The sequence below is a fragment of the Sinocyclocheilus rhinocerous genome, unplaced genomic scaffold (genome assembly GCF_001515625.1).
Source record: "Sinocyclocheilus rhinocerous isolate Xijiao unplaced genomic scaffold, SAMN03320098_v1.1 scaffold1618, whole genome shotgun sequence".
Lineage (NCBI taxonomy): Eukaryota > Metazoa > Chordata > Actinopteri > Cypriniformes > Cyprinidae > Sinocyclocheilus > Sinocyclocheilus rhinocerous.
Window position 1 is genome coordinate 300310 of NW_015647041.1, and position 13615 is coordinate 313924.

The following is a 13615-nucleotide window of genomic DNA, read 5'->3' on the forward strand; positions in this document are numbered from 1 at the left end:
CAATTTCAATTGTTTTACTTCAATGAAAGGTTAGAATTTTGTGAATTTTTTTAATGAAAGATCAAAAAGATAAACTATGCAGATTTATTTTCACAGCCGCCTTTGCTCATATTTTCCAAGGGTGCCAATTTTAGTGGAGGGCACTGTATGTGACGTTCCATACCTCGTGGTTGTTTACAGATGACTCCATGTGTGCGGTTTTTGCAGGACCCAGGACCCCTCCAGAGGCCTGTGTTGCTCTGTACCCAGAAGCAGCTGTTGGCAGACAGCATGCTCAGATTAGCGTCCTGCTGCTCCCAGTTACTGTAGTCCACTACTTGAATGTCTGACCACTCCAGACTGCCTTCTGTGGAATCAAACACATACACACAGGTCTGGATAAAGGAGATCCAAATTGCAGGTCAATAAAGGAAACAAGTGTTATTCATTAAACTTCTTGCCTTTGGAGTTAAAGATCATTCCAAGCCAAGCGCCGTGGGCCTGTTGTTGAAAACTTTGCATGTGCTCCCATACAAAACTGTTCTCGTTTTCATCTAATATTGACAACAGCTTAGCTCCCACTAAGAAAGGAAAAAACAAGATTACTTGAGTTTATTGTGTGTGATATGTTCCTGTGCCGATTTTGTTGGTTTTTCCTGTATGTGGACATTACCTTTGTTACACATGCGTATGGCCTCATGTTTAAATTGCAGCTCGTGGAGGATGAACGAGTAGCAGTGATTTCTGAAAGGAACCCAGGACCAATTACCAACAGGCTCTGGGCAAAAACCCGGATACATCCACCTGTGGTCTATTGTTCTCTCTGACACAGGAACAGAACAACCAAAAGGCTATTAGAACACACCTGCAAAATTTGTGCAAAAATAACACCACAGACAGATCCAAACACACAAGTTACATCTAAAATAGAATACCAGAACTGTATGCGCCATTGCTGTTATTGTTAACTAAAACTAAAACTAATAAAAATCAATTTTGGTAATTGAAGTATAGTTGAAATAAAATAAATGTGAACATTTGATTAAATACTTGAACTTAAAAAAAAAACTTTTAGAAATGTTATAATAATGTTATAATAGTATATAAATAATTCTAAAATAAATCTGGTATACACTGAATATTGCCTGTTATTATATAAAATAGCATAGAAACTCTGCGTCCCAATTAAATAATGAGTCAACCTTGGATGCATACTGCACATTTCAGTCAGTGTTGTAGGCTACTTCATTTGGAAATTCAATGCAAACACAAAATGTACATACTGCATACCACACAAACAGTACTAGTAGTATGGTAGTATTCAGAAGCATATTCTAACATTTTCCTACCCTTGTTAATTTCACAGATGGCGTTTAATTTTGTATTACAAGCAGCCACAGTCCACTGGCCCTCAACGGTCATGTGACCACATCCATACATTTGATTAGGCTCTCCATCCCGCCAGTCACTGAATGTGAGCTCCTCTTCACCCAACCATGTGTAGCTCCGAGCCTGGAAATACAAGAAGCTTTTGCTGAAGCTCTGACATGTCAGAGGAAGAGACATACAACACGCACACAATGTCTCACCCCGTCATTGTGTAGTCCGATCCAGGAGGGTTTGCGGAACGTGCTGAGGAGGAGGATGAGGTAGGCGTGCTGCCGAGGATCCCGTACCGCTGCCAGTGTTCCATTAATGGAGTCACACAAATACAGTGCTCCACGCCAGTTCAGAGGCTTCTGCAAAATCCGGTACTGCACGCCATCAAATTCTAATGGGCCATCTAATGATGGGGGAAGAGAGTCCACACCAGGGGGCAAGGCAGGGTCTGGAAACACATGCACACAGGGTATTTTAGTGGTTCAGGGTATATAATACAATGCATATTTGTGTGAGCATGTGAATTTGAGATATTCCTGTACCTTTATCTTTCATGCAGATGAAGCCGTGTTTCTCTGCATCACACCTGCGAGACGCCCACATGCCCATCATTCGGGGAGGATTACCATGGAGAAGCACTATGCAGTTACCCTAATGGGACACACACACACACACACACTCAGATTGATTGGTGGATGTCTGAATTTATACATGATAGATAATGTAGACAGACAGACAGACAGATCCAGTACCGGGCTTTTCATTTGTCTGTTGTCCACTGGTTCTCCAGGGGCCCAGTTAGTGTAGCTAAGCAAGCCAGGTTCAAACCACCTGAACTGAGCCTGTGATTCTGAAGTGAGCCCCATCCACACATGGAAACTGCTGTTGGGCAGCAGAGTCACAAGGAATGCTAATAAGAGAGAGAAAGAAATAGATCAAATGCAGAGCTTAGTCAGTTTCCACTGACACAAGTTAATGCAACACAAATTGAGGGCCGTAAGCGCCACACACATTGGAGCACGTCAGTCCCAATATTCATAAAAGTTGTCTATGATTCTTATACTTTCACATTTTTTGTACTTTTCTTTTTTTGGGTGAACTATCAATTTAATGTAGCCTAGCTTCCCTTCTGTGGTGTGTGTGTGTGTGTCTGAGTTTGATTTACCCTGAACCCTGTGGTTTGACACTGTCACTAGTGTGGCTCTATGTGTCAGACACGTCTTGGATGCAGATTCCCAAGTGCTACGACTCGACAGCTCTTCTCCAAACACCTTATAACACTGTTAGAACGAGGAAAAAGAACAGAATTCAGAGATTACTGACGTAAGAAAATGTGCAACGTGAATATTTCTGTAAGAAAGTCATTTTAAAAATGATAATTTTTGCTAGAGCTGTATTTTCTTACATTCCAAATGAAAAAAAAAAAGTAATCAAAATGTAATATCTTGCTTCATCACAAGAATAATTTTCCCTTTTGGCTGCCGTTGCCAAGCAATCTGATTTTTACACCCCCTCCTCTCCAAAAAATCTGTCAAATATAGATAACTTTTCTTGATCTAATCAATTCCTGACAAAATCAAGTCCCGCCTAACATATTTCTCAATGAATATCCCATTTCACATAGAAATATGTCACATTACAAAAGTAAAATAAAATGTGAGACTGTTTCACAATGAGTTTTAGGTAGACTTTGAAAGACAAATGATTGCAATTACTTTTAAGTCAATGTAATCTTAAATTTCTTTAAAATATATATAAAATGTATAAAGTTTATATACAGTATAGAAAAACAGATGATCCAAAATGATTGCAATTACTTTTAAGTCAATGTAATCTTACATTTCTTTAAAAAATATATAAAATGTATAAAGTTTATATACAGTATAGAAAAAACAGATGATCCAAAAAGGTTTTATTATCCAAATAATCAGCAAAACTAAATTTGAATCCAAACTGAGCTAACTGCAAAAGACTGTAGAAAAGAAAAACTTTGTTTCATCCTTGCAAGTGTAATAATGTATAAAAGCAGATAGGCTGTGGGAGTGAATTTTCACCTTGTGTAGAAAAGGACTCCAGCCCTGGGGGCAGCCGGCAGGTATGAGAGGAGGAGCAGGTGTGGGAGGGATAGTACCCGTCACATTCACCCTCTTACACACATATGGCAGATCGATGTGACACCTCTGGTCTGACCAGTCACCTGAGAGAACATTAAAGTAATTACTAAACTCACTGCTGTTCAATCACATATCATTCCCCAAAATAACTTCAACAATTCTGAACATTAAATCTGTGCACTCTTTTTAAGTTTATTTAAATTGTGCAGTCAAAACTGGTCCATGTCAAATTCAAGGTGGAGATGACATATTTTCAGATTTTATATTTTTACTTTTACTTTTTACTTTTAGTCATTTAGCAGACGCTTTTATCCAAAGCGACAGTATATGTGGGTGTAAAAGTAAACAAACCTTTTGAGGCGGAGATTTGGACACATTTGGGCTCTTTGCTAATTGGTCGAGGCTGTCCTAGTCCCCAGGACACATAATTGAGCACAGAATGATCAGACCACCTTAATCTCCCGTCGTTCTTAAAACTGTGTAAACCAATCCACCGTAGGTCATTTTCTTTGCGGGACATCTGGACACAGTTAACATGCAATTCTTGGTTAGCATTGTAAATACATTTTATATAGCATTAAGATTAAGCGCATATAGCCTTAAATAAACCCATCCCAAAATGAAATTGACAGTTTACTTTTTCATTTCCAACTCCATATTACTTTCTATGTTCTGAGACACACAAAATGATACTTTTATGATACTTATAAACTCTCAGAGAAAAAGGTACAAAATCTGTCACTGGTATTGTACCCTTTGAAAATGTACTAATTTGTATCCTTTAGTTATTGATATGTACCTTTAAGGTACTAATATGTGTCATTTAGGGGTAAATAAGGTACAGAAGTGTGCCTTTTAACAAGGTACCGCCACAGCTTTTGTACCTTACACCTTTTGTACCTTACCTTTGTGGGTGAACTGATGGTTTAACTGTTGTTAATTTAATGTCATAAGCAGACCTCTTAGAGGAGAGTGTTTGGTTGTGTCTGCTATGTGTGCTTACCTTGCGTAAAGTGCTAACCAAAAACTGATTCTCCTTAGGAGAGTGCATGGAGACCAGGGAGGCTTCGAACCAGGAGCAGATCCTCTGAGCCTGGTCCCACGTGGAGCGATGTTCAAACATTTTATACTGGGCCTCCTCAAAATCAACCCACTCTAAACCAGTGTCTACACACACAAATGTACAATAATGTCACATTACTGAGATTCAAAATCATATTCAGCTCACAAACAAACTTGTGACGCTTTTTCTTTTGATAATATTACAGTCTTATATTCTCAAAGGCAAGAAAGAGTGCACTGCGACAGACCTTCATGGCTCTCAGGTTCCTCTTCTACCTTCCCTTTCGGTATTTTGCAGATCCAGTCTAGCTCAGACTCGCAGTGTGATACCAGCCAGTTGGTGTCAGCCATGTTAGCTGCTCCACACTCAGCAGACCCATAATTCCCCCTGCCAAAGTTCTGATACGTCACCTGAAAGAGAAAAAAAAATAGACTTTTACATGTTAGAATTGCTAACAAAAAGCTGTTATGTAGGTACAATGTTAAAGAAATGGAAGCACAAAACAAAACCATGCTACTTTGATATTTGCGCTAGTAGTGAAAGATCTTTTTTTATGGCAGTGGTTCTCAACCAGGGGGCCAGGGACCACTAGGGGGCATCAGCATACTTACAAAGTGCCCTCAATATTACTTAAAATTATTTAAAATGAGACAAAACAAGAATTAAAGGTGACATATCATGAAAATCTGACTTTTCCAGGTTTTAAGTGCTATAATCAGGTCCCCGGTGCATCTACCAACCAAGGAAAGATTAACCCAGTAACTTTGTTTTGGTTAGCCTTTTTCTGCAAGCGTCTGAAAAATGGCGCAGCTCTATTCTGGAAAAGGGGCGGGGAGCAGCAGCTTTTTTGCATTTAAAGAGCCAGGCCCGAAAAACAGCGTGTTTCTACTTCCACTCAAAATAGGCATTTTCAAAATGATATAATAAATTATCTGTGGAGTATTTTGAGCTGAAACTTCACAGACACATTCTGGGGACAACAGAGACTTATATTACATATTGTAAAAACGGGCATAATATGTGTCCTTTAAAACCTTAAAAACTATATCATGATCTTCCTTATCTTGATTTACCCATTCAAATGCTGCTTTTATCTTTGAAGAATTGGGATTCTCATGGTCTTGGAAAACCTGGATATGTGAGAAAGCCTGATTTTAATAGTTCTAGACCTGGAAAAGTCATAAAAATTCTCGATAGGCATTTTTATAATGAATATAAATGTTACCAGTTATGCAAAGCTCTAAAATATTTTATTTTTAATATATTGAATATTTTTAATAAATAGATTACATTTATTATGAACATTTAAGTTTTGGAATCCTGAAATGTAATTATTTTAATTATAATTATTATATTATATTGCTTTTTAATTTAGATACTGTAACTATAACTATAATAACTATAGTAGGACTACCAATTGATTAAAATACATTTTGGGCCTTCAAATATTAATATGGGGGCCTTGGAGTCAAAAAGGTTGACAACACCTGCTCTATGGATATCTAGTACAGTGTTTTCCAACTTTTATTTATTTATTTATTTGTCTTATATGACAAATAATCGAAAAAGAAATGTGTTCCTCTTAAATCATACTGAATATCATTAATCATCATGAACTATTATTAAAATAGCCATCAATGTTATATATATATATATATACACACATACACACTGGTGTAGTACAATGAAATACAATAAAAATTAACAGTATTTTAAGAAACTCACAGCTGATCCATCACCCCATGTCCAACTGTCACTATTCCTGCGGGAAATTCCGATCCACAGCCAGTGCTGCTCATGATCCTCTGCCTCCCTGCCCAAACAGAGCTGTTAGACACTGCTATACCTTTAACAGGCCCACAAGAGGCATCCGGTTCAAAGTCTTAACTTATCTTAAACATAAACATAACCTCAAAATATTCTGTCTAGGGGTATCTGAGAGTAAAAACTGATGAATAAAGGAAATTTTAATAATTCTCACACAAATCATGCCCTCATTCATTACAAACGCACACAGTGTTGCTTTAGGGCTGGATTTTAGAAACGTACCCGAAAGCCTCATGGAGGATCTGGAAGACATAGGTCTCTTCCTCTGGCGTACTGAAGCTGGCAAGCTGAGCTCCATGTTTCTGGCAGAACTTGTGAGCTTGAATCCAAGTCAATCTCTTCTCCAGTGCACCTGCATGAAAGACCTACAAAAGCACAGCGATGAGCTGACCACACACCCCAATACAGGCAAACACACAGACACCACACCAGGACTGGCCAAAATTCAAAATGTAAGAATTTGTTCACTTCTTGAATTGAATGGACACACTCACAGGATGTTGAACTCGATTTGAAATGGAATGACAGGAAGAAGAATATACTGAATTGTAACTCAAAAACTTTTATGATTGTTAATTTTGTGATGAATTTGCAATCATTAATTATTACTTTTTATTCCCTGATATGTAAAGCCAATTAAAATTATTTTCTTAACTGATTTTATTAGTCAAAAAAATGAAAAATAAATTAATAATTAATACAGCCATCAAAGCAAAAAAATATTTTAATGCATCATTTGCCTTTTTGAGCATCAGTGAATGTTTGCAGCTTTTGTAATAGTTGTGCATGAGTCCCTCAATTGTCCTCAGAGTGAAAAGATGGATCTCAAAATCATACAGCCACAGCTGGAAATCAAATATGCAGAAGATGCTGGAAAACCAAAGAATGTGCAAGAGCTGGAGGATTCTTTTCTGAAGAACAGTTTCTGAAGTGGGAAGTGAAGTGGGAAACTGCTCAGGACAAACAAGGGACTCATGAACAACTATAACAAAACATGAAAACAGTCATGAATCATCCAGGTAACAGCACAGAGTATTAAGAATCAAGGGTATGTAAACTTTTGAACAGGGTCTTTTTTAATTTTTATAAAAATCAGTGATTATTTTGTTTTGTGGACTATATGTAAACATCTGTTATGTGAAGTAGCTTATTCATGACAGTACTAAATAAAAAATAAAATGCATTTTTTTATGAGCCTTTTTATTTTGTTAAAATTATTAACATTTTCATAGATTCTGCAAGGGGTAAACTTTTGAGCAGAACTGTATGTTAAACTAGAGCAATCCGGGAAAATAAATGTTTTCTTTTACCAGTTTTAGAAAATTAATGTTATTGCCAGACTTTGTTCCGTGTTTTGTGTGTGTCTTGCTCCCCATGTACCTTCCTATGCCCATATTTGGTTAGTTTCCTGTTCCTGTCCTGATTATGTTGATTTGATTCCAGGTGTTCCGCGTTTTATTTCCATTGATCCCAGTTGTGTCTCGTCCTCTCCTCATCCTGTCATGTGTTTAAATAGTGTTCCCTGTCTTTAGTTCAGCGTCCGGTATTGTACATGTCTACCCGTGTTACGTGTGTTTTCCTTGTTCCCTGAATGGCATTAAAGCTTGTTGGTTTGAGTGCCTCAGAATATGGCAATCCCTCCTCTGTTCTTACAGTCTGCACTTGTGTTGCATGCTTCCTCACTTTACATCCTCCATAACCCGCACTATGTTCTTCTCCACAATTACAACACTTTGGGTTAACTCCTTGTCCGCATTTGCCATATTCATGCTCACCGCCACACCTTGCACATCGTTGTTTACCTCTGCAAACAGCTGCCACATGACCAAATTTTTGGCATTTAAAACATCTTAACGGAGGAGGAACATAAAGTCTGACCGGGAAGCTAATGAATCCTAAGAATACTTTGTCCGGTAATTTATCCTCATCAAAGTGAATCATTACTGAAAGGCTATCAACCTTTTCATTATTTCTGCTGTATTTCAGTCTTTTAACCTCAATCACTGCCGCCCCAGTTAGACTTTTCTTGATCTTTTCTACGGTCACTTCAGTTGGGATACCAGTTATTACTCCTTTGACCCATTTCTTTTCTTCCGGTATCGAGCAGATCACTTTTTTGTGCACAAATCGACTAATATAGGATTAGTCTTCCATCTCTCAACTTCTTGACACTTTCTTTCGATCCTATCATTTCCTTAATTACTTTAGACAGCTTCAGTGGATTTATTATCTTAAAAGACTCATCCATAAACTTCATCATTACCTTGAACTCCTCTTTCTTTCCTCTTATCGGATGATTTCCATTTTCACTGTCAGTTTCAGATGTATTACTCCAGATTTTCTTTCTTTTCCCCTAAATTGGGCAATGCACGCCCTCGCACGATAACTGTACAGTTCCTCTCGCGGTCTCACCGTGATCGTGTTTGGGCTGACGCAAAAAAATCTGAAGTGCTCAAACAGAAAAGAATTAGTGGCAGGCGTGTGAAGATGGATAACCAGCGTCAGCAGGCAAATGCCAGACAATCTCAGGTAATTAGCCATAAATATTTTGTTAGTGGGTGAAAGGTGATATGTTTGTTTTGTGAATTATGCCAGTTATGAGGATTTCGGTTTAGGTGCAAAGAATTAATTGATTGCTTTAATTTATGTTGATAATTTTACTTAATATTTTTATGTATATTCACAGGCAGTGTCAAGGCTGCTTTTAGAGAGACTCTTGTCACGACTACAGGAGGCCATGCAGCGCTTGCCTCTAGACCTGGATTATTTATATTTTATTTGCACAAATGATTTAAGTTTGATCACTTCACATACAAGTCGTCAACATGTACCTCAAGAGGTAATGCACTTTCTTTCAAACCTGTGTTCTGTTCTTTCTAATCGCCTGGACACAAGACGTACCTCTTCAGTGATTTTGAATGAAATTGCTGGACCAACGGGACGTCCCAAAACCATTGTATCTGAGCAGCACCTCAGACGATTGATTGAAATTGGTCTGACTGTACCTTGCATTTCAAAACTGCTTGGCATGTCAACACGAACCATAGAACACAGAATGCAAGAGTTTGGTATAACAGTGAGAGGAACATACAGTCAATTGACTGACGAAGAGTTAGACAATCTTGTGGTTGCAATCAAAACAACATCACCACACTCAGGCTACAGAATGATGAGAGGGAACTTGAAAGCTCTTGGTCATCGAGTCCAGTGGAGCAGAGTCTGCGACTCTATGAATAGAGTTGATTCAGCCGGAGTCCTTGCTAGAATGTCACAACTTGGACATGTTGTGAGAAGATCATATTCAGTTCAGGCCCCTCTGTCCCTCATGCATGTGGACACCAACCACAAGCTGATCAGGTAGGTTAAATAATTTTTGTATTAGTCACTTGTTGTACAGCAAGATATCTTATGTTATTAAAGGTGCCTGTGTGCATAAGATGTTTTCCCTTTTGTATTCAGATATGGCTTAGTAATATTTGGGGGCATAGATGGCTACTCAAGAAAGGTTAGTGGTGGATCTTTATTTGTGTGACTCCTGTGTGTGTGATACAATCATGGAATAATTGTGTAACATGCCAATAACTTCACTAAATTATTTTATCAGGTCATGTATCTGGGGGCTGCAACCAACAACAAAGCAGAGACTGCTCTAAGTTTCTTCCTCGAGGCAGTAGAAAAGCATGGAGTTCCTTCACGGTATGTATGTACATTTGAGTACATCCTACCTATCTATCTATACAGACTGACTGACTGACTGCATGGTCTTAAAACCCTCACCAAGCATTTAAAACAGCTTCAAACTTCAATATATTACATTTAATTAACTTTCTGGCCAGGCTTTCTTAAGCCAACATCATAGGATGTTTTGTCAAACCTTACTGTGTAGTGTTAATGTTAAATGTACTGTCTTAATGTGTAGGGTAAGAGCAGACCAAGGTGTAGAAAATGTGGACATTGCAAGGTGGATGTTCACTGTTCAGGGCTGTGGCAGGGGAAGTTTCATTTCGGGGAAGAGCGTTCATAATCAAAGGTAATTTCTTGTTACTTTAGTGCAAGTAATACATTTGTTCAAGTTTTTGAATTATAAATGACTAAGAAATAAGGTTGTTTTGTCTCTTACATTTAGGGTCGAACGGCTGTGGAAAGATGTGTGGATGTCTGTTTCAAACTTGTATTATGATGTTCTACATAATTTGGAAGAGAGTGGCTCTCTTGATCCATCAAACACCATTCATCTCTTCTGTGCACATTATGTTTTTCTTCCACGTCTCCAAAGAGACCTAGATATTTTCACTGATGCATGGAATGACCATTCCATCCGTACGGAGCAAAATCTTTCCCCCAATCATCTGTGGGAAATAGGAGTTGCACAGAATCCAGTCAATGTTTCATGTGACATGGAGGTATGATTGTAATGAATAAAAAAAAGCACAATACAATATGTTTTGTCTATACTGTTCAATTATTATTATTTTCATTTTGTTTTTTAATCCAGGACCTCAACATTTTGGTGCAAGATGGCACTTACCCACTGGAGGAGCAGAACACTGGAGTAGTGGTCCCTCAGGTGGAGTGTCTGCTCTCAGAGTATGAAATGGCTCGACTCAGGACAACCATTAATCCAGTCTCACAGTCCAGAGACTTTGGCCAAGATATTTACTTATCAGTGTTACATTTTGTGCAGCTGCTTCCTGAATAAGTCTTTAAAGTTTATGGTGTCATTTAACTATTGTGAAGTTGATCAGTGTTTACCACACGGAGATTAAACAAAGAATTTAATTATTTTTGTTAGCTTTAATTTATATATATATAACACTAATGTGGTAAATGCGTGACTAAACGCCTTTGGCATGAAAATAAAACAAAAGCAATGACTTAAGTTTTGTTTTTATTGTTGTAATTAACATGGTCAAATACCTACTGTGGCAAAACCTCTACCCCAAGGTTCTCTTGGAAAACGTAACTTATAAATGAACTGCAACATCAGTACCTTAAAACAGATATAAAATCAGTTAAGGAGAGCTTACAACAGAGCGGCTTGATTTGAACAATTTGAACTGCAAATGCAAGTTACATATCTTAAATCAGATATAAACTACAGAAACAGCACTCTAACAGAGGTTCACTTTTAAAACATTTCAGAATAGAAAATGCAACTTAAGTATCTTAATGTAGATATAAAAGTACTGCTGACCTCCAACAGGTTGAGTATTTTATGAATCTCTCTGCTCATCACTTAATAAGAAAGCTGTTAAAACTACTGTATTGATGGAAAAAATATTGACTTTGATGTAAACCTCCTGTGTATTCTTTGAAGTTGACATTTTATGTGTAATTTTCCATTTACGTTATTTTTTATTTTAATTTATGATTTATTTATAAAAAGGAAAGAAAAGATGTTTAATTTTTTATTTTGTTCTTTATTTCATTTTTATTATTCTTTATATATTTGTTCTGTATTCTGGTTGTGTATGTAATTTATTGCTATGACTGTATCCCCTGTGAATGTTATATCTTCAATAAAAAATTTTTTTTTTTTTTAAATAAATAAAAAACAACCACCAGAGCCACCCCTCAGAAGACTCTGCTCAGCTGAAACTAATCTTCTTCATCTGAGGTTTAATGGTGTTCGTCAAACAAACGCATGTGTTTAGCGCCGCACGCTGGACTGGAGCGTGAAGCGGTGAGATGAAATAACGGCGAGAGGAGGGAAATAATACGGGGAAATAGAGTGGGGGGGTGGGACTACAAAATATAACTGCAGTACATTGAAGTACAACTGCAGTACAAAGTAGTAAAACTGCAGGACAATGAAGTACAACTGTAGATTCGCAGTATAATGATGTACAGATACAATATAACTGCAGTTCAGTAATACGAAATGCATGTGAAGATTTCAGATGCAAAAACTTCTGAGTTTTTGCAGAAGTTGAAAAGAATAGGCCTATTGTGTGAACAAAATATTTGCCTTATGTCTGTCTAATTCAATTTATTTTATTTTTATGAGCATTAAAAAAAAAAAAAAGCTTTTGTTATGATTAGGTTCAGTAATTTCACTTTAATGGGAATGAGGTTCTTTTCATTGCCGGGTCATTCTACAGAAATGTCCACTTTTGGTATGGCAAGATGTCTTGAAATGTATTTTTTTTTTTTACATTTAAACTTAGACCACATTATTATATTATCCTTTGAATTTATGAATACACATAAATGACAGCTTACTGATTTTTTTTATTTTTTGTGCATTTATTTAAAGACCACATGTACCATTTTTTTGTCACTGGTGTTTAAAGGTTTTTATGAAATATTATTTCTCATTTTTTTAGCACATGTAGTCAGAGTTACAGAAAAATGACGATAATGCAACAAATAAGGAGATTATGTTTTATTTATTTTAATCAGGTTTGTTAAAATTGTGATTGAATGATGTTAGTTCATTTTACGCAACCATGTGTTTGCTATAACAATGAAAATATTTGTAAAAACTGTTATAAACAAGTTAAAGGTTTTTATGAAATATTATTTCTCATTTTTTTAGCACATGTAGTCAGAGTTACAGAAAAATGACGATAATGCAACAAATAAGGAGATTATGTTTTATTTATTTTAATCAGGTTTGTTAAAATTTTGAATGATGTTAGTTCATTTTACGCAACCATGTGTTTGCTATAACAATGAAAATATTTGTAAAAACTGTTATAAACAAGTAATGATGCAATCCTTTACATCTTAACTCTTGAGTGAAGCAGAATTCAATGGATGTAAAATTATTATCATGTCACATGTGTCGCGTTTTATTTAATCTGACAGAAAAAAAGTAACACCAGTGACAATATGAAAAACCAGTGACATACATAAGACCAAAGATCCTTATTCTTTAACTACAATTAAGTAGATAAGACTAAATTGTTACATTTGGCAATCAGTGAAAGCAGTTAGTAAAAGAGCATCAACGTAAACTGATCTTTACAGGTGTTACCCATTAGAACGGTAACACCAGTGACAATTTTCATGAAAAATGCATTTTACAAAATGTCTGCTGCAAGGTATCAAACCACATGTGATAAATGAGAACATTTCTGATAACTGAAAAGAGAAAGTGGACTTCACATGGGCCTTTTTTCATAGATCTATCTTCAGGAGGAGGAAGGAAGTCAAGTGATGTCATCAGTGTGACATTTATTTTAAAATAAAAGATTTTTGTTAAACGGTAACACCAGTGACACAACTACAGGGGACCACTACTTTCATT

At 36.7% G+C, this 13615-nt stretch overlaps 2 protein-coding genes across 2 annotated transcripts in view; one reads left to right on the forward strand and one right to left on the reverse strand.

The window, feature by feature from the left end:
• The window catches only part of LOC107708551 (C-type mannose receptor 2-like), a 10051-nt gene extending 1865 nt beyond the window's left edge, over positions 1 to 8186 (reverse strand). Inside the window, exons 1-15 of the mRNA XM_016512813.1 lie at positions 8052 to 8186; positions 6586 to 6728; positions 6262 to 6349; positions 4784 to 4946; positions 4477 to 4640; positions 3825 to 3993; positions 3414 to 3556; positions 2525 to 2639; positions 2112 to 2269; positions 1902 to 2010; positions 1569 to 1807; positions 1329 to 1491; positions 653 to 802; positions 441 to 560; positions 164 to 346 (exon numbers count right to left, since the gene is read on the reverse strand). Coding sequence (XP_016368299.1) covers positions 164 to 346; positions 441 to 560; positions 653 to 802; positions 1329 to 1491; positions 1569 to 1807; positions 1902 to 2010; positions 2112 to 2269; positions 2525 to 2639; positions 3414 to 3556; positions 3825 to 3993; positions 4477 to 4640; positions 4784 to 4946; positions 6262 to 6349; positions 6586 to 6728; positions 8052 to 8186 — 2242 coding nt within the window. The remainder of the gene's footprint in view (positions 1 to 163; positions 347 to 440; positions 561 to 652; positions 803 to 1328; positions 1492 to 1568; positions 1808 to 1901; positions 2011 to 2111; positions 2270 to 2524; positions 2640 to 3413; positions 3557 to 3824; positions 3994 to 4476; positions 4641 to 4783; positions 4947 to 6261; positions 6350 to 6585; positions 6729 to 8051) is intronic.
• A 661-nt stretch (positions 8187 to 8847) lies between these two features.
• LOC107708552 (uncharacterized) lies at positions 8848 to 11062 on the forward strand. The gene is made up of 7 exons (XM_016512814.1): positions 8848 to 8892; positions 9050 to 9720; positions 9823 to 9868; positions 9968 to 10059; positions 10283 to 10393; positions 10490 to 10766; positions 10859 to 11062. Exons 1-7 carry the CDS (start codon positions 8851 to 8853, stop codon positions 11060 to 11062), a joined length of 1443 nt encoding a protein of 480 aa, XP_016368300.1. The 5' UTR covers positions 8848 to 8850.
• Positions 11063 to 13615: the final 2553 nt, after the last annotated feature.

What these genes read in the sequence shown, in the direction of transcription:
- LOC107708552 (XM_016512814.1), top strand. Translation starts at nt 8,851, where the DNA reads ATGGATAACCAGCGTCAGCAGGCAAATGCCAGACAATCTCAG. An exon ending in CAAATGCCAGACAATCTCAG is followed by an intron (nt 8,893 to 9,049) that starts GTAATTAGCCAT and finishes GTATATTCACAG; the next exon opens with GCAGTGTCAAGGCTGCTTTT. An exon ending in ATGTTTCATGTGACATGGAG is followed by an intron (nt 10,767 to 10,858) that starts GTATGATTGTAA and finishes TTTTTAATCCAG; the next exon opens with GACCTCAACATTTTGGTGCA.